The sequence below is a fragment of the Aotus nancymaae genome, unplaced genomic scaffold (genome assembly GCF_030222135.1).
Source record: "Aotus nancymaae isolate 86718 unplaced genomic scaffold, 86718_ANA_hifiasm-v0.15.2.pri h1tg000014l, whole genome shotgun sequence".
In the NCBI taxonomy this organism is placed as follows: Eukaryota; Metazoa; Chordata; class Mammalia; order Primates; family Aotidae; genus Aotus; species Aotus nancymaae.
In genome coordinates, this window is record NW_026988425.1 from 34,753,425 (window position 1) to 34,779,029 (window position 25,605).

Here is a 25,605-nt window from a genome sequence, read left to right on the forward strand (position 1 = left end):
ATTTGTGCTCAGCTCCTCTCACTGACAGAATATAATCAAATGTTGAGCCTCTGCTGATAAAATGATCAGAACTTTAGTTTGATTTTTATACATGTATGGTGTTTTTTAGCATATTATTTGCAATTTAGCAGACATCTTGCTAGGCATGGTAGGCACAGGTGCAGAGAGAAGAAAAATAGGCTATTTCTCTTATTCACTAGGAGATCAGCTGGGAGCAGCAAACCTCCAAATTATGACCTATACTACAATATGGTCTGTATTATAAATATGCAGATATTACATCATTAAACATTAAATAGGAGTTAACTGTGTTTTTTACAAGAATATTTGTGTCTATATGAGAATTTATGACATCTCTACACACTTTAATAATGTGTCCTTATTTTTCAAATAAGATTATAAGTAATGTTGTAGACCAAATATGTTAATTACTTGTAACAAAAACAATGATTATACGTAATATAAAAATTCATTATTCCTAGGCGAATAACATTATGGTATATCTTGTATTATTGTATTCTTTTTACTTTTTGAAGAGGATGCAGATGAAAATTGATGATTATTTGATCTTTATGTACATAAAAATGTATCTTTTAATGATAAATTTAGAATGAATCTATGAATTGTATATTAAGCCACCATTTGTCTCACTAAATTGAATGTGTTTAACTTTCTGTTGGGAAGACTACTGGGTTCTTCCTGATCCTTTATGTTGTGGACATGAGATAGGACAAGAGCTCTCAGTTGAGTCTTCTCAGTTGAGTCTCTAGGACATGGGTAAAAAGCAAGTTAGACCTGTGCTTATGTGTGTGGCATGATAAGCAAGCCAACTTTCAACTGCTGTGTTTTCAATAAGAGTTCAGCCACTATTCTAAGCTCTTAGAAATTCATCTGGGAGTTCATAGAGTAACTTGCACTTTCATAGGTTATGGAAGAGTGTAGTAGATGGAACCATCTGTATGTAGAAGTACTCTCTAGTGACCTGGCATTAGTGTGCCTGGTCTGCTGTTGCAGAGCTCTGCCTTCCCTGACACTTGGGTTATCAATAGTCTGCCTACTGTTGATTCAAAACAGAGGAGGCCAGAGGCCCAGAGCCAACAGGAACAAGAGGAAAAGAAATCCAGAATCTCTGGGTAGAATGGAAATCATAAAAAGTGAAAGAACAGACTGGTGCAGTGGCTCACGCCTGTAATCCCAGCACTTTGGGAGGCCGAGGCAGGTGGATCACCTGAGGTCAGGAGTTGGAGGCTAGCCTGGCCAACATGGTAAAACCTTGTCTCTACTAAAAATACAAAATTAACCAGGCATGGTGGCACGTGCCTGTAACCTCAGCTACTTGGGAGGCTGAGGCAGGAGAATTGCTTGAACCAGGAGGTGAAGTTTGCAATGAGCCGAGATCGTGCCATTGCTCTCCAGCCTGGGTAACGAGTGAAACTCCGTCTCAAAAAAAAAAAAAAAAAAAAAAAAAAAAGCGCTGATGCTAAGGACTTCACAGAAAGAGAGTTTAGAAATGGGGTGAAGCAAATGGGATCTGTTGATAAGCTAAGGGTATCACACTGATTTCAAATATTTGCTTCAGTGCTTGTATTAATAAATTAACAGTGAACTCAAGGGATCCCTCTCCTGAGGTCTTTCTCTGTAGTCACAGATAGTGGCATGGGATCACATTATTTTTTAAAAATCTAAAATAAAAACTATTATTCTTAGTGCATCCAAGACTTCTTTAGATACAGCAGGCCAGACAACTACCGATTTGTTAAATACTTACTCGGATGATGAGTACATTAAAAAAATCCAGAAACGCCTCGAAGAAGATGCTTTTGCACGAGAGCAAAGGGAGAAAAGACGGCGGAAATTGTTAATGGACCAGTTAATAGCCCACGAAGCACAAGAGGTAAGATATTTAGATGAAGTTTAAGTAATAGTGCTGGGAATTCTACAAAATGTAGTCTTCTATATACATAATATGTAGTTTATATTTGTATTGTCTGCTACTCTTCATCAAACGTCATTTTCACATCCTCACATCATAATAGTAAATATACTAGAAAAAAAACTTAACCTATTTAATAAAGAATCTAAAATCTGGTGATGGTTATACAACATTGTGAATGTACTTAAGACAAATCTACACTTTAAAATGGTAAAGTTTATGTTATGTATATTTTACCATAATAAAAAATATATTAAAAGGAACCTAAAATCTGTATCTGCCATGTGTACTCTGTTGTTACTTTTAGAGGTAAAGGGGAATGAATGAAAACAACACAGAAAAAAGTTGTTCTTCCTCTCCTTTTGTTCACCAGTCTATTCCAGTGATTCTTAAAGTGTGATTACTGGGTGAGCAGCCACAGCATTGCCTGGGACTTTTAGGAATACAGATTATTGGTCCCCACCCCAGACTGGACCTGAAACGCTGGGGGTGGGGCCCAGTGATCTGTGCTTACAGGCTCTCTAGGTGATCCTGATGCCACTACAGCTCAAGGATCACTGAACATTTCTTACACTAAACACATAATTATTGAATGTTTATGCTTTGAGTACTTGTGATAGGCTCAGAGATATAACAGAGTGCAAGAATAACAAGATGCCTATCTCCCAGAGCTTTCTGTTTAGAGGAGCATCTACAAACAGCAAGTACATTGGAGTGTGAAAGTGCTATGCAGGTGAAAGGGGGTTTGGGGGGAGTGACACTTAGGAGAAGTCCACCTGGCTTGCTTCAGGAGACGGTGTCTGGAGGACAATAGCAGAAGCATGGATAAGGGTCAGGAGTGAGATAATTGAAGGTGGGGTAGTTGTGGTGGGGTAGGGGTGAGGGGCAGTTTCCAGGAGAGGCTGAAATGGTGGAGGGTGAAGTGTGTTTCCAGGCAAGAGACTATCACATGGAAAGCTCAGTGCTTTTAGCTAACTAAAAGTCATGTCATCTAGCAGGAGTCACCAGGGGCCAAATTATGATGAGCTTTGCAAGATACATAGAAAGAAATAGATTTTGTGATTTCATGTTTGAATGCTAAGGGGAATAAGACTGATCAGGTCAGACTTGCCTTTAGAAAGATCACTCTGGCTTTAGTTTGGAGACTAGATTACAGAAAGGCAATCCAAGTTTGCGGTTGCTGTAATTTGAGTAAGAGATTATCCTGGTTTAAATTTAGTTTAGTGGCAATAGGGATTGAGAGAAGTGGCTTTAAGAGCGATTTTGGAAGTAAAATCAATAGGACTTAATGATTCATTAGACATGTACAGTGAAAAAGTGGGATGAAAAGCCGGATTTCTAGGTTGTGCACCTGGATGGATGGAGGTGTAATTTACAGAGATATGGAAGATGGTGAGAGGAGCAAAGTTGGGGTGGATGGTGATTTCAGTTGTGAATGTAAATAGGATAAATATGTGTGTCTAAAAAGAACATTTGAAGATGCTTTTATTCATCTACCCACGTCTGGTCTGCTTGTTCATTGAAAAGAAATAAAAGCTTCATATTAATATGAAGAAATGAAGTTTATTCATGGATTCCACTCCTTTCTTAGTGAAAGTTCAAAAAATAGCTCTGGACATCTCTTTGGGCTAGAAAGTTATTTCTTCAAATTCAGATCTCTTCAAATTATATCTTTACTCAGTTAATTAGAAGAATTTCAAATTATGAAAACTAGATAATTGAAAAGTTGATTTTAAAATAAATACCCATTTCAAGTTTCATTACCTGGCAATGAAATTTTGGACACACTTCTATGTATGTTCCAAAGTGCTTCCGTGTTAGCTGCAAGTTTTTTTCTCACTAGTTTTCTACATACAATCTAGGCCTGGTGTTTGCCTGGAAAATGGAGTAAATGAATTCTTTCTGGATTTCCTCACTTTTCACTAGGATTTTATTAACATTGAATTTTCAAAACTAGAGTTGGAGATATATTTACTAGTTTGGAAATCCAGCAACCTAAGGGGCTTAAAAAAGAGTCAGGACTCTATATAATTTCTATCACAGAAATCTCCTCTTGTGCTGCTGCTTTTCTGTGTGTGGGGAAGCTGCTGTTCCTAGAACCAGGCCTGAAGCATTTGCTGCATTCCCTCCATTGCCACCACCTGCTTTCCATGGAATCTAGTGAACCCAGGCTTCTGTGCAGCTGACACAAGAGATGTTGGTTCACAGTCATGGAATGGAAAATTCTCATGTGTGCAATGGCTGTTTTTTCCATCAATTCTCCTCTCCTCCAAAGGAAAAATGATATATGTCAGGGCTAGGAATTCCTCTGCTTCTATTACCTGCTGCTTTTCACAAGCATGACATAAATCCCACGTCAACTCTGGATGTTTTTTTCTGATGCCATTTGCACTTAATCTATTAGAAATGCCTCCAAATATCTTCCCTAGCTTTCAAGTTGTTCCAATTTCCCCCTGGAATTTAAGTATTCCTGTTTTGGTTTGGGTGGTGAAGAGAGAGCCAGAGACCTGTGCTCAAGTTAATATCTTGCCTACTGATTCATAAATATGTGGAATTATGTGAACTAAATGATGAGATTTAAAGTTAGAAAAATCAGTTTGACTTTTTAGAGGATAGGTTTTGAGAGTAGGGATGGTAAGGAAAGGATTGGTAGAGAGGGTCTGAAGTTGTTCAAGATGGGGTGGTGTCAGTGGGCATGGAATGGAATGAGGGGTGCCTTAAAAACGTACCTGGGAGGTATAGTAGACTACTTCCTGAACAATTGAGTATTAGGAGTGATTAAGGGGAATGAACTTAGGATGGCTCTAATGTCTTAGATCACAGAGTAGATTATTGTAGGAGCATCAACTGAGATGGGGAAATAAGGGGAGAGGACCAGGTCTGAAGGGGAGTTAGTGTGTTTAATTTTGGACTTGTTGAGTTGAAGTACTTCGTAGGCATTTAAGTGGAGATATTCAAACTGGGAACACAATTTGGCTCCTACCTGGTTCTGTGGTCATTTGGCTGGTATCTCTGCTAGTTAAGATTTACTCCAAGTCAACTACCTCTGCCTTCTAAGAATCTTTTCTATGCTATTTCTTTGGAACTGGCATTTGAACACCAGGCCCTTCCCTCACTTCTTAACTAGAAGACCCTTGAATTCTTAGCTCTTAGGTCTTTCCTGCTGTGCCCTATTCCTCTATAGAGCTGCTCAGGCATCTTTGGAAAATTAGGTAGTGGTTGTAGACCAGAGTAAGTTCCTCCAGTGTCCAGATATTTTTCTGTGTCTTCCCCACTGAGTACTATAGATACCTCCTCTTTCCACATGATGTCTCTGTTTTGAAAGAGTGAGAGAGCTTGATAGGGCCTTGGATATCATCTTCTATCTAAACCCATCATTTTACCTGACAAGAAATAGGCCCAAGAAACTGAGTTAATTGCCCAAGGCCACCCAGCTTATTATGACAACCAGGTCCTTTGATTCTCAGTTTAATGTTTTTTTTCTACTGTTCATTTACTGGTCACCCTTCTATTCTCTTCAAACGGCCAAGAATACATCTAGTTTCTGTTTCAGATTATTACCTCTCAGATTTTTAAGATAAGCAGTAGGACATTTCCGAACCCAGCCTCTTCTCCAGGCTTCATATTCTGTCAGTTTTTATTAATAGCTTTTCCTCACATTGGTATTGCAATATCCTCACTGGGAACTAATCAGATCTGCAATCTTCAGCTGACAACGGCTGCATTTATTTACAACAAGTAGTAATGTTAAAATGTGTGTAACATAATCCTAAACTTCTGAAAAATGCTTTTAAATTTAGAGTTATAGCACTTATTTTTGTTTAACTTTTATTTTAAGTTCAGGGGTACATGTGCAGGTTTGTTATATAGGTAAACTCATATTATGGGGGTTTGTTGTACAGATTATTTCATCACCCAGATATTAAGCCTAGTATCCATTAGCTGTTCACTTGTTTTTAAAACCTTGAAAACAATCACCTATTTTTAATAATATTTTGAATGAAGTAATAATTTATTTAAAGTGCTTGTGAGTTGCAAAATCATAACGTTTCTGAACACCAACTTTTGTTGGAAATTCTCATTTCATAACTCGATTTTTTTGCTATGTTCAAATTAAGTCAAATGACAGAAATTGATTTAGATGAACATTATGCTTTTGTATATTGTTTATGTATAGGCTTCATAACCCAGTGGGGAATTTGGACATCACTTTAACAAATAATTGGCTCTTCCCCTGGTGTTTTCAGGAGGCTTATCGGGAGGAACAGCTGATTAACCGACTGATGCGGCAGTCCCAGCAGGAGCGCAGGATTGCTGTGCAGCTCATGCATGTTCGGCATGAAAAGGAAGTTTTATGGCAAAACAGAATTTTCAGAGAAAAACAACACGAGGAAAGACGACTGAAAGACTTCCAGGATGCTCTTGATCGAGAAGCGGTAAATACTATGTGCCTTAGAAATCTTTCTACCAAGTGATGGTACACAAAGCTATATTTTGTTGCCAATCATCTAATAAGAGTTGATTTTTTTTACATGATCAGCCTGTTATCTGCCCATTTTTATTTTTGTGTAACTCCATCAACAGGGCATATAGCCACTGCATAGTACGATACTGTCTTCCTTTAGCCTTGATTCTACAAGTAGTTGAGTACTTAATGCTCACCACCAACCCTTATGTCCATGTCTCGCTAGTCATTTTGATTGTCTGAAGCTCCTTCTCTAATAGATTTCTCAGGAAGGGCTCATGGAAACCGTATTCCCTGAGTTCTTATATATTGGTAACAGTGTGTGCCTTTTATACTTCATTGTAAGTTTTGCTGTGTATGATATGGTTGGTTCACACTTTGTTTCCTTGAATATCTTAAGTATGTCACTCTGTTTTCTAAAGTGTTCTGTCAAAAAGAATGGTGATAATCTTTCATTTCCTTGAGTCATTACTTCTTTTTTAGATACTTTTTTTTGTTTGTTTTAAAGTTCACTATGTTTACTAGAATAGGCATTGCTATTGGTTTTTCTAGGTGAATATCCTCAGGCAATGAGAGAACTTTTAAGCTATTTCCTTTCAACTAGACACCATTAGTCTTTAGTCAACAATTCCTTGCCTTCTGAAAAAAAAGAGATTTATCAGGCCCATTTGTGCTATTTCTTCCTCAGAAGAGAATAAGTCCTTTATCTAGGGTACTCTGGTGCACTGTAGTTGAGAATTGTATACAGAAACTCAGATCTAGGCTGCTAGCTGTACTCTTTGCTACTATGGTGTCATTGTGTCTCGGCCCTTTTATAACTCTGAAAATCAAAATATCCAATCTTTTAGTTATTTGATAGGTTAATTTTGTCCCAAACTTTATGTATATGTGGGTTCTAGTAACAAAAACAGATGGATTTCATTAAAGGAGAATATGGATTACTTCTTACCTACTTCCTATTGGGGATGTTTTAGATTTATTTAATCCATTAGTCCACATTTGATTGAAGAGAACTCATGTGAGTGGCATTTTAGATAGCCTGTCTTTACTGTCATAAAATATTCACAAAACCAGACTGGACAGAAGAGAAACCTTATAGAAAATAGGAGGGTAGTGCTTTATTTACTAGCTTCATAGCTTCCACTGTGGTACCCCATGAAAGTGCAATGTAGCTTTTGCCAAAATTATGCAATTTTTAGAAATATCATTTGGACAGTAGCATATTTTGCAGTGAGGAAAGTGTTGCTTTTACCTTTGTGGAACAGGCATAGCCTAAATGGCAGGTATGGAATGGGAAAGGGAGCTATTCCCCATGAATTTGAGCTGAATGAATGCTGACCTCAATGTCTTCTTTGGCCCTAAGAGCTGAGTTATCTAATTGTTTCGTGTCTCTCTTCTTTGGCAAAAGTAGACTTGACTAGATTAGAGTGGCATTTGCTTACATTAGAAATGATGTGTTTATCTTTCTAAATGATGCCTATTTAAAGCATATGTTTATTTCACAAGCTCAGCTGAATAGCAAAGTATGTTTAGCTTTACTAGTCTCAGGATGTTAAGGATCACCTATTCTTTCTTGAACTGGGATTAAATTAACTTCAGATTACTGGAACAGTTGGACCTGCTAAAGCCTCAGAGACCTAAATTGTGAGGTTCCAAAGCACCTGAAAAAATTATATTTCTTACTCTCACATGATTACCTTTTCCAACAACGGACATATCTACTTCCTTGGCACCTATCTCTTAGAGATGGTTGGATTTTATGGCTTTCATCCATACATGTTGAATTTATCAACTCCTCCACCAACAGTGGCTAGTACATAAGTAGGAGCTGAATAAATAAAGCAATATATGTTGAATTTGATTTGCCAAATTAACAGTCACCTCTTCTTTCCAGTATCATTCACTAACTAAACAAAATCCATTTTATTCTCTACATTATCATTCTACTACTTTCTTTATGTGAAGGAGGAGTATTTTTTTTGGTATACATATATATTTGTTTAACTTTTATTTTACATTCAGGGGTATAAGTGCAGGTTTGTTACACAGGTAAATGTGTGTCATGGGGGTTTGTTGTACAGATTATTTCATCACACAGATATTAAGCCTAGTACCCGTTAATTATTTTGCCTGATCTTCTCTCTCCTCCCACCCTCCACCCTCTGAAAGGTCTCAGTTTGTGTTGTTCCCCTCTGTGTGTCCATGTGTTCTCATCATTTCTCTCCCACTTATGAGTGAAAACATACAGTATTTGGTTTTCTATTCCTGCAAAAATTTGCTGAGGATAATGGTCTCCGGATCCATCCATGTCACTGCAAAGGACATGATCTCATTCTTTTTATGGCTGCATAGTATTCCATGGTGTATATATACCACATTTTCTTTATTCAGTCTATCATTGATGGGCATTTAGGTTGATTCCATGTCTTTGCTATTGTGAATAGTGCTATAATGAATGTAGGCATTCATGTGTCTTCAAAATAGAATGATTCATATTCCTTTGGTTATATACCCAGTAATGGGATTGCTGGGTTGAATGATATTTCTGCCTCCAGATCTCTGAGGAATTGCCACACTGTCCTCCACAATGGTTGAACTAATTTACACTTCCATCTACAGTGTAAAAGTGTTCGTTTTTCTCAACAACCTTGACAGCATCTGTTGTTTTTTGGCTTTTTGATCATAACCATTCTGACTGGTATGAGATGGTATCTCATTGTGGTTTTGATTTGGATTTATATAATGATGAGTGATGTTAAGCATTTTTTCATGTTTGTTAGCAGCTTGTATATCTTCTTTTGAAAACTGTCTGGTCATGTCATTTGCCCACTTTTTAATGGGATTGTTTGCTTTTCTCTTGTAAATTTGTTTAAGTTCATTGCATATGTTGATATTAGACCTTCGTCATACGCATAGTTTGTAAAAATTTTCTCCTATTCTGTAGATTGTTCACTCTGTTGACAGTTTCCTTTGCTGTGCAGAAGCTGTTTAGTTTAATTAGATCCCATTTGTCAATTTTTGCTTTTGTTGCAATTGCTTTTGGCGTCTTCATCATGAAATCTTTGCCTGTGCTTATGTCCTGAATGGTGTTACCTAGGTTGTCTTCCAGGGTTTTTATAGCTTTGGGTTTTACATTTAAGTCTTTAATTCATCTTAAGTTAATTTTTGTGTATGGTATAAGGAAGGGGTCCAGTTTCAGTCTTCTGCATATGTCTAGCCAGTTATCCCAGAACCATCTATCAAATAGGGAATCCTTTCCCCATTGCTTGTGTTTGTCAGGTGTGTTGAAGATCTGATGGCTGGAGGTGTGTGGTCTTATTTCTGGATTCTCTATTCTGTTCCATTGGTCTATGTGTCTGTTTTTGTGTTTTGGTTACTGTAGCCCCATATAGTGTTAGTGTAGTTTGAAGTCAGGTAGCGTGATGCTTCCAGCTTTGTTCTTAGTTTTTATTGTTCTTATAATTTGTATTATTATTTGTGAGTGGGAGAAGGTGGAGTGTTCTAAATGTATTTTAAGTCTATTAAGGTCTTTAAGGTTTTTTAACTATGCTCACAGACTATTAATAATACTTGTATTACTTATTTAATTGTATTGATTTGCTATTCCATGGCCACTTTCTATTAAGTATTGCTGTGGAAAATACTGATTTTTTTTCCTACTTCTTTGGCTGTGCCTTCTCAGGAACAAGGTCATTGTCTTTGCAGGCTCATTGTTCTCTTATATCAAAACATTTATTAACAGATTCCTCAAAGCTTTATCTTAGGCTTCCTTATTTTCTTTTCTATGTTATTTCTCAGACAACTGCATCCACAACCATGGTGGTGCCTTTACTGCAATAGACAAATAACTCATGGAGTCATGCCTCTGCCCTCCAAGATGAAGGTCCATAGTTTTAGTATTCCTTGACATCTGTAGTCCTATGTCTCAGAGGCACTTCAAACTCAACATGTTCCAAGCCAAATTTATGACCTTTTCTATGAAGCTAGTCTTTTTCAATGTTCCATAGCTCAACAAATGGCATCATTATTTATCCAGTTGTACAAGCCTGAAATTTCAGGGCCCACCTGTTAGCTGTTTCATTCTTATTCTTGCATACCCAAAACACCCACTAAGTGCTATCATTTTCATGCATTATATTTCTCTTCATTATGTCCATTTTCCTCTATGTGTACACTACCACCCCTGGTTTCTACTGCAGTACTACTACTGCAGTGGTTCTTCATCCATTTTTAGTGGTTATGAATTGGCAACCAAAAACTGAAGAGTTTCAGAATATAACAGTATTTATGTTCCTTAATTCAACCCTAAGTTGTACTCTTTCAGCCCATCTCTGCACATAGAGAATGTATAATGCCTGAGGTTATAAGGGCCAAGTCATCTTAGAAACACTACGGTCATCAGGTGCAAGCCCAGTGCTATTAAGACCTCAGCTACCGCAGCCCACACTCTCCCCTCAATGGCACAGGAACTTTTGGGGAGGCTGCTGGGCCTTCGTTGGTGCCCCATATAATCCCCTCTGAGGCTTCCTTGCTCCCCTTCATCGCCTGGCTCTGGCCACGTTGGTTTGCTCTCAGATTCTTGAGCAAGTCATTTCTTCTAATTTGCCCTCTTCCCAAGGGCCTTCACCCAATTAATACTTGTTCTCAAAGCTCCATGCATATGCTCCTTGTCTAGGTCAGACCCCTATTATATAGCCCCATACACCATGGTCTTGCCCTAATGACACTTGCTGCAGTGTGTAATTATATCTGTATTTGTTTGACTCTTTGTTTGCCCATTCCACTGGCATGTAAAGTCCATAAGAGCAGTAGCATGTTTGCTCTTGTGAAAGAAAGAAAGAAAGAGAGAGAGAAAGATAAAGAATGAAAGAGAGAAAGGAAGAAGAGGAGGAGGAGGAAGGAAGAAAGGAAAGAAAGAAGGAAGGAGAGAAAGAAAAAGGAAAGGAGAAAGAGAGAGAGAAAAAGGAAAGAAGGAGAAAGAGAGAAGGAAGGAAAGAAAGAGGAAGAAGAAAGAGAAAAAAGAGGAAGTGGGAGGAAGGAAGGCGAAGAGAAAGAGAAAGAAAGAAGAAAGAAAGAAAAAAGAGAGAAAGGAAGGTGAAGAAGAAAAAGAGGGAGGGGGAAGGGGGAGGGGGGAGGGAGGAAGGGAGGAAGGAAGGAAGGAAGGAAGGAAGGAAGGAAGGAAGGAAGGAAGGAAGGAGCTCACACCTATAATCCCAGCACTTTGGGAGGCTGAGGTGGGAGGAGTACAAGGTCAGGAGTTTGAGACCAGCCTGGCGAACATTGTGAAACTCCATCTGTACTAAAAATACAAAAATTAGATGGGTGTGGTGGCACATGCCTGTAATTCCAGCTACTTGGGAGGCTGAGGCAAGAGAATTGCTTGAACCTGGGAGGCAGAGTTGGCAATGAGCCAAGATCACGCCATTGCACTCCAGCTCTGGGCGACAGAGCAAGACTCTGTCTTGCCAAAAAGAAAGAAAGAAAGAAAGAGAAAGAGAGAGAGAAGAGGAAGAGGAAGGAAGGGAAGAGGGAGGGAGGGAGGAAGGGGGGGAGGGAGAGAGAGAAAGAAAAAGAAAGAAACAAAGAAAGAAAGAAAAAAAGAAGGAAAAGAAAAGAAGGAAAGAAAGAAAATGAGAGAGGGGAAGAAATAAAAAGGAAGGACAGAGGAGAGAGAGAAAATGATGAAGGAGAACTTTGTGTTTTTCTTTCACTTTCAATTTTTTGGGGGTTTTTGTTTTGTTTTTAGATTAAATCTGCTAATCTCTTCCTTTGAGGCAATTGAAAAACTATTCTATATTAAGACAGTTCCTGATCTATTATTATTCATAATTAATTGCAATAATATTTAATATTTTTTGAGCCTTTACTTTGAGTCAAGCACCATACTATGTTTGTTACACGCATGTATAATATAATTATTGCAATGACCATAAGTGGATATTATCCTTATTTACATTTTACACATCAGGAAATTGAAGACTAGCAGGCTCAAATTCACACAGCTTATCAGTGGTGTAGCAGGGAGCCAGGCCAGTTCTATCAGACTCCAGAGTCCAGGCTCATAACCACTGAGATTTACTATCTCCCACAGACTTCCTTTTTCCTTTTCCTCCCTCTCTTTTTATGGCTGCAACCCACTTAGCTGTAATGAGACAGGAAATTGTGGCATCTTTGGCAGAGGATTGATGGTAGATGTAGAAAAGAAGGAGAAGAAAGACTAGACAGCTGAATGAAAGGAGGGAGAGGAATAGAGAGGGAGAGAGGGACTGGGGAAGGGAGGGAGCGGGGAAGGGAGGAAGAGAGAGAGGGAGATGGGGCAGCAACCAGGGTTGAAAGCTATGCTATTACTGGTAGAACATTCTACCATTCCCTTAAAGGTTTTGGTTCCTCACATCCTAAATATTTCCATGTGTTTCAAAGACACTCTGTAGTAAACCAACCTCGTGACCCATTTTTGTGTCACTCTCTCCATAAATTCTTGTCTGATATTTCTGCTCTCTTAGATTCATTTTTTCTCTGAATTCTTCACTTCATGAATCATGCCATAAAGTTTTGTACTTAAATTATACTCTTTCTCCATGAAAACAGGGTGTACAAAATGTTACAACAATGACAAATTCTGGTGTAATTCCTGGATCTGTCAAATGTACAGAATTGACCTTAGTGATCATCCAGCTTAACCCCTTTCCCAACAAAAATGAAATAAGCACACAAAATAAAACCAGCAATAGCAAAACAAACAGTGGACCTTATACAGCAATCCATTGTCACACATCTCGTCATTTATGAATAGTATCATAATAGGAGATATTTATTCTGATGAGATGGTTTGGTACTTTTTCTGGGTGTGCTAAGTATTATTAGTATCCTGACTTTGAGGAAACGGAGGCATAAGGAGACTAAGGACTTGCCCAAGCTCTCACAGCTAGAACTTGAATTCTATATAAAATCTAGGCCTTGAACTCGACCATACCTCCTCCACAGCCCAAGTTTACTTCCATTTTATACTCGCTGGTGTTGCAGGAGGCAAGTCTTTTTCCTAGAGCAGTTAGCATGTGACTGAATTTCTCAAGAAGCTGCCATGGCTATCTGAAAAGCAATATTTGGTCATTCGAATCCCACTAATTAAGTATTATGTTACTCTCAGCTTGGCTAGACTGAGTTCATCCTTTGTACTTTGTGTGAAGAAAAGATTCCCTAAACAAAATAATAGTGCACTAAGGATAGATGATGACAAGCTAAGTATTTTATTGATTTCTACAGAAATGGATGTTTCTACAAATGATTGTCATCAGTTTATTAAGCCAGTAACCATAGAGGGTTTATAATTAACACATTTAACATTTGTTGGCAAATGTGTTATATTCTCAAGCCAGTATAATCAGGGAATTTCTAAAATATTTTCTAGGTATAAATCAGTATTATAGAACTCTCCCATTCAAAGACAAAGGGCAATGGCTATAGCAGATGTGTCCAAATTGATACTCTGGAGGTGGGAGTGAGGGGTCAGCTATGCTTAGGGTCTGGCACAGACTTGCCTGTTTCTCTCTGAACCCTATTTGCAACCACTGAACTTAGAACTTCTTTTTGAAGGCTTAATATCCAATTCATCATTAATCCACATTGGGCTTTCCCCAGTTAGATCATCTTTCACTGTATTATGCTTTGTTGATAGCATAAGCTAAGAGTAGGATATTTCCAATATTGTCTTTGCCATCATACTCAGTACTAATATATTAAGAAGAAAGTGTTCATTCATGATTAATTTTTTTTCCTTATGTGAGAAGACATTTCATTCTACTTAAAGATCTTTTGGCTACTGAAATGATGACATTATTTTTATTTGAATCAGTTATAGTGATTTAAAAATGTTTTTACCTTTTTAGGCTTTGGCAAAACAAGCCAAGATTGATTTTGAAGAACAAATCCTTAAAGAAAAGAGATACCATGAGCAGATTGCCATGGAAAGAGCTCAAGCTTCTTATAAAAAGCATTATTCAATATGTGCAGAAATTTTGGATCAAATAGTTGATTTGTCCACTAAAGTGGCAGACTATCGAATGTTGACAAATAAGTAAGTATTTTTTATAATAACATAGTAGAGATACGATAGACAATGAGGAAGGATATGATTGTGAAGTAGATACTAGACTGATAAGTAAAGAGAGACAAAAATGATTCATAAAAAGACTAAAAGGTGGGGTCCAGGAGACCTTGATTACTGACTTGATTTACCCAGTGACTAGCTTTATTTAAGATGCATATATGCCTTTTTGCACAACTTTTATGAAAATTAACTCAACATGGATCATGAACTTAAGGATAAAGCATAGAACTATAAAACTTTGAAGAAAAAATAAGAGAAAATCTTTGGGTTCTATGAGTAGGCAACAAATTCTTAGACTTGACACCAAAAGCATGATCCATAAAAGGAAAACTTGACAAGTTGGATTGCATTAAAATAAAAAATGTTTGCTCTGCAAAAGACAAAACTTTAAAAGTTGGACTTCCTCAAAATTTAAACTTTTTGCTTTGAAAAAGATGAAAGGATGTATAGAATGGAAGAAAATATTTCAAACTGCCTATCCAACAAAAGACTAATATCTAGAATATATGAAGTATTCTTAAAACTCATCAACAAAAAATAAGCCAGTTCAAAAACAGGCAAAAGACATGAAAAGACATTTTACTGAAGAGGATATCCAGATGACAAATATACATGTAAAAAATTTCACCCTCGTTAGTCATTAGAGAAATTCAAATTGAAATCACAATAATATATCATTGCACACCTATAAGAATGGCTAAATTTAAAAAAAACGAAAAACACCAAACACTGGCAAGGATCTGGAGAAAATCACTAATTCATTATTGCTGAGAATGTGAAATGGTATAGCCCCTCTGGAAAACAGTTTGGCAGTTTCTTAAAAAGCTGAATATGCAACTCCCACACAACCTAACGATTATACTTCTGGGCGTTTATCCTAGAGAAATTAAGACTTAAATTCACACAAACTCCTGTATACAAATGTTTATAGCACCTTTATTTGTAATAACTTAAAACTGATAACAATCTAGATGTCTCTCAACAGGTAATAAAGTGTGATACATCCATATCATGGAATATTGCTGAGCAATATAAAATAGCAAACTATCCATATATGTCACAGTCTGAATGAATCTCCAGATACTTATGCTGAGTGGAAGAAACCCAATCTCAAAATGTTACATACTCTATGATTTCATTTATATAACATTCTTGAAATGACAAAATTATAGAAACTGAGAACAGATTGCCAGGGGCTAAGAATGGGGTGGAGGTGAGAGGGAATTGAATGTGGCTATGAAAGGGCAACACGATGGGTTCTGTGGTGACAGAAATTTCTGTATTTTGACTATTTAAATGTTAATATCCTGATTGTGATATTGTACTGTAGTTTTGCAAGATATTACAATTAGGAGATACTGGGTAAAGGGTATATGGATCTCCATATTATTTCTGACACCTAAGGTGAGTGTACAATTACCTCAAAATAGAAATTTTAATTTTAAAAGTCAAAGTATATTTAAATAGCAATAGAATAATGTAGAAGTAGGATAAATGATTAGATACTACTAAGTGCAAACCCTGAAAACTTGAAACAGGTCTTAGTTAACTTAGAAAGTTTAGGTTGCCAAGGTTGAGGATGCACCTGTGACAGCCTCAGGAAGTCCTGATGGCATGTGCCCAAGGTGGTAGGTCCACAGGTTGGTTTTATACATTTTAGGGAGACACGAGACATCAATCAAAATGCAATAAGTAAGTACGTGAGTTCCATCCAGTAAGGTGGAGACAGCTCAAAGCAAGGCCCCTCCACTGGGGGCTTCCAGGCCTCATGTAGGTGAGAGACAGATGGCTGCATTCTTCTGAGTTTCTGATAAGTCTTTCCAAAGAAGGCAGTCAGAATATGTATCATCTCTGTGAGCAAAGGGATGACTTGAATAGAATGGGAGGCAGATTTGCCCTGAGTGGTTCCCAGTTTGAAAAGGCCCAAGATATTTTCCTTTCACATAAGCTAAAGCAGACCACATAGCTGTAATTTTCAGACCAAGTTATTAAAAGTCAAAAGAGCTCATTCTAAAATGGAAAGTGTAGTACTGCTTCTAAAGCAGTGCTTTTTTTTTTTTTTTGATATAATAGCATTTTTCCTCACTTGTTTTATTTTGAATTAATAATTGCTTCACCAGACCAGGCTGATCTGAGGTGAACTGATGGAATTTGAATCCTTTGAGAAAACTGAATTGCTAGCCCAAAAGTATGCATGGAATCTTAATAATGTCAGTTCACAAGAAAGGCATTCATGTCCCCAGAAGCCACAGCAGGTGATTTTCTTATTCAGGAGCCTCAGCAGATCAGGTGGGGAGAGGCAAGGTCAGAATCTTGAGGAAAAGGAGAAGCTTGGCAAGAACATGGAGACTGATATTCTGTATGATTAGAGAAGCTATTTTAAAAATGATCCTACTTTTGCCATTTTATGTTTCTATCCTCATGTTATTAAATGCGAAAAGAATTTTATGGTAAAGGTTAGATAGCTAAGATTTTTTCTTCTGTATTATTTTCAAAATATGTGGACTACTTTAGTAGGTTGCAATCATGAAGCCATAGAATGTCTACAAATGTCATAGTAAGTCATATTGAAGGAGAATATTAAAAGGTTAATAGGAGGAAACAGGTAATTTTGAGGCTTTTTAAATCCCTAATAAGTGATGGAGAAAGCAAAAGGGAGAAGTACCCGAATATGAGGTTTGTTAGGAGTTCAAGACCTTTGAACACACAACCCTTTAAACAGGAAAAGTTGTTAGGTCTGTACCATTAAATGATAATTCCCCATCCCTTCCAATCCCCAGCTGCTGATAATCTCTGTCCCACTTTATGTCTTTGAATTTCTCTTGTAGGTACCTTGTATAAGTGGAATCGTATCATATTCATCCTTTTTGTGTCTGGCTTATTTCACTTAGCATAATGTCTTCAAGGTCCATTCATGTAGCATGAATCAGAATAACATACTACTTTTTAAGTTGTAATTTCAAGTTCTAGTCCAACTGCTTATTATCATATCAGGACATTTTGCACATCTTGTCTTGAAACAATTTTCCCATCACTCCATCCTTGTTGCCTCCAAAGCATTCTTTAGGCCTCAGCTTTGCAGTCATTTCTTTAAAGAGACCTTCCTGGAACCAACAACTTAGATTGACTCATACTTTCCCATTGTATAATTCTTATTCAAAACTTTCATTTATTTATGCAATTATTTTTTTCCCTTCTTTCCCAGAGTCTATGTAAGTCCAGGTATTCCACTTGCTATTATATTTCTAATGGCTAGTAAAATGTCTGGAACTTAGTGGGTTTGAAGAATGAATGTTACTTTATGTCACTGGTTCTTAAAACTTTTTTATTGACTGTGTCATAGTGGAACAATATATCTAAAAATAGTGAGCACAGTCAGAACACAGGTTCCTTAGTTCTCAGCTCTGATATCAACTTAATTGAAATTATTTAAATGCTCTAGTATCAGTGTCCTCCTGTGCAAAATGAACAAACTGAGTGCTTTTCAAGGCCCCTTTAAGGGAACGGTAGGTTTACATTTTATAAATAATTCGTAACAGAAAAATCTAATATAGATTAGAATCATTGTCATTGCACATATGGTAACCTTTAAGATCATTTTTCAGTAATTCTATTTATCTGATGAAAGTGAACTAATTACATAAATATAATAAAAATACAAATGTTTAAAATCTATATTTGACTAACCATTGATCCAACTCTACCTTTTTTTTCAATAGTCTGATTCCATATAAGTTGATGCATGATTGGAAGGAACTATTTTTCAATGGAAAGCCCATATATGAACAAGCCTCTATTAAGACACTACCTGCTAACCCCTCAAGAGAACAACTTACAGAATTGGAGAAAAGGGACTTGCTAGATACCAATGATTATGAAGAATATAAGGTACCTACCAATATGAAGTAATTCGAATGCTATATAATAAATCCTTTTCCTTTAACATTGATTTTGTGATATTATTTATTTCATTTCTACTAATAAAAATAGACGTTTTGTTTGTATTTTCCCTCATTTTAATTTGTATATTTTTACTACTTTTAGTTGCTTAAACTATACATACATAAGCTATTATCTGTTGTTCTTGGTAATCTTAAGAAAGTGGTCTGAGAAAACATCAAGCCTAATAATTGAGTAGACAGATTTCAGAATTTTTAAAATGCTTTAATTTATTTATTAGCATTTTTCTTTGTATGCACTACTTGCTTCAAAAGCCATTGTTAAAAAGTGTTTCTTTTGTAATCGATCTAAATAATATATTTTTTTACAGGCAAAATGAAAGAGGAGGGGGTCTGGGTTTTATGAATAGCATAGATTCAAACAATGTTTTATTCAAAGATTGAAATAAAAAGTATTGGGTTCTAACAGTGATTTTTAGAAGAACTATTGTAAAGCTTTTGAGATTAGACAGACTAGAGCTACATTACTGGAATTGCCAACTACTAACTGTGTGACCTTAGGTGACCAGTTCGTTAAGGGCTAATAGATTTCATTTTTCAATTTATGGAAAGGTAATATACTATACCTACTTTTTTTAAGATAACATGAGTTAAACACTTAGCTGAGTGCACTTCATGTTGGATGCATGTAATACATACCTATGTTTCTCCTCAGCATCCTACTCTCCCCATCCCACCCCATCTCACCCTTAGAAGTAAAGATGTAACAATCATAGCTTTTGTATAGAAGTTTTGAGTGGATCAGCAACAGTAGAATGAGTGAGGCTTTTTATTAGAAAAATTACTGAATGAGTCCCGGAAAGTCTAAGTACAACATGAAAAAAATCTTTGAAATGGTGATTTGACCTAATTACTCACTGGTATTTAGTAAATACTCAACAAACGTTTGTGGAACAAAGAGTGAATAATGAATGCATTACAATAAACAAAGAAAAGTGCAAAATAACACTAATAAGTAAATTTTATAAGAAGATAACTTTGTGGTTAAAAGATAAGGAAATAACATGAGATTATGAGAAATTAAATGTACACTATATTTTAATTAAATGAATCTGTATTTGTAGCACTAAGAGAATTATTATTAAGGATTGACTAGAACCTTAGAAGATATATGTGGATATTTATTTTGTATGGTTGTAAAATATACTAGACCTAGTACATCAACCTAAAGTATAATGCCATGTCATAAAATGCTTTGACAGTGTCAAACTGTGTCAAGGTATTTGTTTCCATTGTAAATTAAAAGCCATTTCATTTGACAGACTTTACTGGTTCATCAAATGTTTATTTCTAAATTACTTCTTAAACAGCTCAGTCTCTATTTTTATTGCTCTTACAAATCAGGAGACCTAGTAGGCTGCAGCTTAGCAAAGATTTTTGTCTCTCTAGCTATTTTCCTTGTATGAGAAATGGTTACCACAGAACCTGCTTGTCTTACCCACATCCTGAAGTGGATGATGCATTTATTTTGCAGGAAATTGTAAACTTGTTAGGAGTTTGTGAACGTCTAGCAATGCACTTTATTTTCTGTATTGACTTTGCTGTTTTTCTAGAAATGAAAATTACCTTACGATTTATAACATGTTTTCACAAGCTCCCTTCGACACTATAATGGAAAATATGTCATATACAATTTTAGGATATACTGTAAACATTATACTGTCATTCTTTATTTTTAGATCTTTTGTCTCTTCAAGAACCTGTCCTGAATGTTCCTACATACAAGTAAAAAATAAATGTTTCAACTTGTAAAATATATTATCTGTCTTAAACAGCCTATTACAAAAGGCAGAGGGACAATGCATCCTGGCTTATCTAAAAGAAACAGTTGTTCACATTTGTTATTTTTAAATTTGTTCAGGATTTTTAATGTAAATATATTACTAAGAAATTAATACATTTGCTTGAACATAACAATGGTCATTATATATAATGTTCAATAACATTATAATGAACATTATTATGTTCAAGCAAATGTATTACTCGGAAACTAATCTTCAAAAAGTTTATATTCTTAGCATACTTAATTAATGTCCATACTATCTACCTTTAAAGAACTGACAGTTCCCAGTTTTTAGTCTGTGCTTTTAAAAGTCCATGTTCTGTTAGAATAAGTTATTATGCTTAAAATGTTTAATTATTGTACCTAGAAATTGCAATTAAAACAGATATTTGCTTATGTACATATCATATGTAGCTGGCAAAAACTTGACTCTTATTTCTTAATGTTATTTCCTAAGTCATCACACTCTATTTACAGAATGAGAATGACTGAATGTGACGAAGCTCTAGCCCAGTAGCTAGAAATACCAGTTCTTTCTCCCAGGAAAGAAGCAAGAGCAGCATCATGGAGCAGCCAGACCTTTCTGAGGTTCCTAGGCAACTACCGCAGGATAATAACAATGGGTTATTCCGTAGAGAGTGAGGAAGGGCCCTTCAAGCCCAGTGAATCATGGGTAGCAGGCTAAGCCAGGAGGCCCAGCTCCTCTAGTGCAGCTGGCAACACAGCCCCACATAGCAGCCGGTGGTTCGCAATCATGCAGTGGACTCCTGCTGGTGAACCTCAAATTCCCCCTAATGCAAATCATTTCTGTGGGTCTTACTAGCAAATGAATTGTAATTCACAGCATTTCACTTTTATATAAGCTGCTTACTAGCAATTACTAGTTGAATGAGTTTAAGAGTTACTAAAATTTAGTGTTCGTAAACTAAAATTAGCTCATGGCTATGGTTTCCTGAAGACTTGGATTTTTCTAAGAAGTCCCTGCCATAAAGCACTTAGCCATTTTGAGAGCTCTATCGTGAATGCCCACAACCAAGTTATGGTTGGAATTCCTATCATGTGGAGGAAGGATATTTCATTTCCAGCACATCATCCACGTTGTCTCAAGTTGTTAATGATTTTTAATTGCTACTATTTTTTTATTTTTAATGGAAAATTACTGTTTAAATTCATGATCAGTTGAGTTTATTGTTGTTATTGAGTTAAACCTACAGTGTGTGTTATAATGTACATTTTTAACATTATTTTTGGTTTATGATTTTCCATTAACTAGACTTTAAGATGTGTTTGTGCACATGTTATGGTGTAACGTGTATACACCTGTCACTACAGCACATGTATGGGTACCCATCCCCCAATTTGTTTTGCAATGACATTTATTACAACCAGGTCTTCTTCCACCAAAGAATAGAAATATAGGAGGCTAAGGCAGGAGGATCACTTGAACCAGGGAGTTGGAGGTTGCCATGAGCCAGATCGTGCAACTGCACTCCAGCCTAGCAACAGAGCAAGACTCCATCTCCAAAAAAGAGAGAAAATGATGTGGGACTAAATGGGCTATGGAGTTCTCTGTTTTCCTGTCTCATCTGAATTGTTTGGCTCAAAGACATCCCTGGATAATTAGCCCAAACACAGTGATATATTTTAGTAGATGAGTGTTAAAGGCATGTGAATAGATCACTTTTTTACATTTAAAACATATACATTGCATTGATCAGCTCAGGCTGCTATAATAATACATCATAGACTGGGTGGCTTAAAACAGGAGTTTTATTTTTCATAGTTCTGGAGACTGAGAAGTCCAAGATTAAGGTGTTAGCCAGTTTGACTCTACAGTGAGATCTCTCTTCCTGGCTCACAGAAGACTGCCTGCTTGCTGTGTTCTCATAGGACAGAGCGAGAGTGAGTTAGCTCTTGTCTCTCTTCTTATAAGGAAACTATTCTCATCATGGGAGCCCCACCCTCATGACCTCATGTAAACCTAATTACCTTCCAAAGGCCTAGCCTCAAAGTACCGTTACATTGGAGGTTAGGGCTTCAGCATAGGAATTTCGGGGAGACACAAACATTCAGCCCATGATATATGCATTTATTCAGGACATTTATAAAAATGTCTCAATATGGAAACTTACTAATAAAGTATAGGAACTTGTAATTTCACATGAAGTTACTTGTTTTATGATCTCTCTTGTTTCTTGCCAAGAAGTCTTAATTTTCTTGTCTTTTAACTATAAAGATGCTTCTATTGATGAACCTGAGCATTAATTCTATTTTAATTAGTCATTTTAATATAATTATATATAATTTTATTGTGTAGTACTGGAGGGCCCTGATAAATATGATGATTTCATCTTTTATTTTCAGATATGGAGGGATATAGCTGACCTCTAAGTGGGAAGAGTAAGCACTTGCTTATATGATGGAGGCTGAGATAGTCTCTAAGGCTATTCTGTAAAAATTCCTCCTGTCATTGCACTTGATGCCTCACATTATCATTCCTTTGAATTAAGACATCAGCACTTCCTAAAATACAACAGTTCTCAAGATAGGCAATAAGAATCATTATCAGCCTCCAAAATAGAAAGGAACTGGGAAGGAAGATTCATGTTGAAAGGAACATTCTCATATCGTTCTAGTTTAGCTTTTAAGAATGTGCCATTTCATAGCTGCAGTTTCTTCTCTCCATTTGTTTACAGTTTTACCTATGACTCCCTAAACTCCTTCACTAATGGTAAAGCTCTCTAACTGGCTTTTTTAGAGTAAGCCTCATTGTATCTTGGTTGGGTAGGATTCTTATTTGTAGTAATTGAGCACACTGATTCTAACTTACAGAGCAGAATATCAACGTATTAGGTTTTGAAGAGGGCTCTAGTTGCCCTAGGTCTGTGGTTGCCAAGAAACAAGACTATTTTCTAATTGTTGTAGGCCAGAGATTTCAGAGGGCTTGACAGAGGTCCGGGACTTGTGTCTAAGGAATAGCAGGAATAGAAGAGGAACTTGGGTCATGTGGAGGGTATTTGGTTTCAGATTATTAACACTAGAGACAAGGTAAGTTCATTGAAAATCATGGTAGAAATAGTTGAATTAAGGTATCAAGTTCAAGACATTAGACCAGAATTGAGAAATGATTTCCAAAAAATTGGCAGCCAGATAGAAGTGGAATGGGATGTGAGGACAGAGGAAAGGGAGGAGTCCTGGATGACTGACATGAATAAGATCAGTGTCCACCACTCATTTTTATTTGTTCTTGATCACATAGAGAGAAGCCAACCCTCTTACAAGCTCCTTTCTCTCTGGGACCTGGGAAACAGAAGGTGGTCAAGGCTTTTCTGGGCTTTCTACCACTGAGTTTTGGGTTTGTCCTCTACCTACTTTGGCAAGTACAGAACCCACCTTCTCTTCGATCAATTGCTCGGAATTACCAGCTAGGATTTTAGAGCTGGCTATAAAGTTTTAAATTTTAAAGCTATAGGCTGGACATGGGGGCTCACACCTATAATCCCAGCACTTTGGGAGATGAAGGCAGGTGGATCCCTTGAGGTCAGGAGTTCGAGACCAGCCTTAGTCAACATGGTGAAACCCCGTCTCTACTAAAAATACAAAAATTAGCTGGACATTTTGGCGGGTGTCTATAATTCCAGTTACTTGGGAGGCTGAGGCACAAGAATCCCTTGAACCTGGGAGGTGGAGGTTGCAGTAAGCCAAGATCCTGCCACTGCACTCCAACCTGGGTGACAGGGCAAGACTCTATCTCAAAAGAAAAAAATATTCTAAAGCTGTATCTTGACAGATAAATATAGGAAGAACACAATGGGGTTTACAATCTTGAAAACTTGAATGAATCCAATAAAGTGTTTAAATTTTGATAAACTCTTTTATCAAACACCCTAAACTCTCCCACCTAAAAGAACCCCCACCATGCCACCGCTCCTGTCCAGTGCCCAGGACTTCTCAGCCATATTGTTTGGTACAGTGGGCCTATAGTAGTCTTTGACACGTTGGCCCGTGTCACCTCTAAGCTTTCTAGGGGTGGCTTATACCTCTTTGAGTATCAATCTCAGCAGTGAAATAAAGGCAGTGATAGTGGTCATTATTACAGAAGAGGGTATTCTCTATGGAAAAATTCTGTGTGAATTTTGCAGTTACAAGATGACACCAGAGAAATTCCAACCAAATCAGTTTTTCTGACTATCCCTGGCTAGGTAATAGCAGTAGACAGGTGAATTCAGATGTAGATGCTTCTGGAAAATTTCTTTTAAATAGTAAGACCATGGAAATTGCTATAAAAGTGATCCTGAGGTAGGCTACCACCTCCCTGATGAAGAGAGCATAGTTAAAGTAGTTAGGGAATGACATTTACTGTTTTTTCTAAGGATAGCCACCACCACCAGAATTGTTTGGTGGCCCCCATCTGATATGAAGTCCAGGGTGATGCAGTCTCAAGGTCACTTAGCAGCAATGCAGTGACCTTAGAGTCTTCTTTTTTTGTTTGTTTGTTTGACCCAGGCAGTTGTGCTTTGGGAAAGCACTGGGCTGCTGTAATTATCAGTGTGCCACATTCAATGCCTTGGAATGGCCACAATGGCTCTCCAGGGATGGAGAATGGAATAAGGAGTAGGAACCTATCATTTTGGGGTGGCTGAACTACTTTCCACTGATCTCCTGAGTGAGTCACTTCCAGTACAGCTGGAAATCAGAGTGCTCAGCAGAAGCCCCTACCCATTGTTAGCATCTGATTGGTCACTGAATTTCAGCAGTACTGAATAGGTTTTTAAGAGAGAGGATCTCCTAGAATGGCTTAGTATCAGATATCCATGGTAATCAGACCTACAGCCAGCCCAGTGATGCTGGCTGCCTGATATATAAGTAATTTGTAGCTCAGCGTTTTCTGAAAAATAAACCTGTCACCGCTCACTGCTGAGCTTTCTGAACTTCTGAACGTGTGACAAGCTAGAGTGATTGAATTGCATCATGAGGTACCCAGCTGTCTCCAGCATGGGCCTCGAGGGCTTGACAGTGACCATTTTCACATGCTGAGTAACTGACCATGGCCAGTGTAAATTTCCCTCCAAAAACAAGAACAAGGTAGTATCAAAACAGACACGTTCAATTTTAGCCTATTGCAAAAGAAGACTCAGGGCAGTAGACTGAGTCTTCTTTTGCAATAGGCTAAAATTGAACGTGCCTGTTTTGATACCACTAGATGCCTGTTTTGATACCATTAGATTAGGGCAGACTGAGGAAGGCTACTTCTGGGACAGAAGTGATCAGATTACTGAGTGAAAGGCATTATTGAATCAGGTCAAATTCATTAGGTTTCCTGATGATCCAGAATTAACCATGGTATGGATCCATAGG

At 37.1% G+C, this 25,605-nt stretch overlaps 1 protein-coding gene across 1 annotated transcript in view; it reads left to right on the forward strand.

Annotated features, from left to right (window-relative positions):
- Positions 1-25,605, forward strand: part of SPEF2 (sperm flagellar 2) — a 194,538-nt gene that overhangs the window by 36,384 nt on the left and 132,549 nt on the right. The window contains exons 7-10 of the mRNA XM_064375924.1: positions 1,708-1,894; positions 6,181-6,369; positions 14,285-14,472; positions 18,225-18,393. Of these exons, the coding sequence (XP_064231994.1) occupies positions 1,708-1,894; positions 6,181-6,369; positions 14,285-14,472; positions 18,225-18,393 (733 nt within the window). The remainder of the gene's footprint in view (positions 1-1,707; positions 1,895-6,180; positions 6,370-14,284; positions 14,473-18,224; positions 18,394-25,605) is intronic.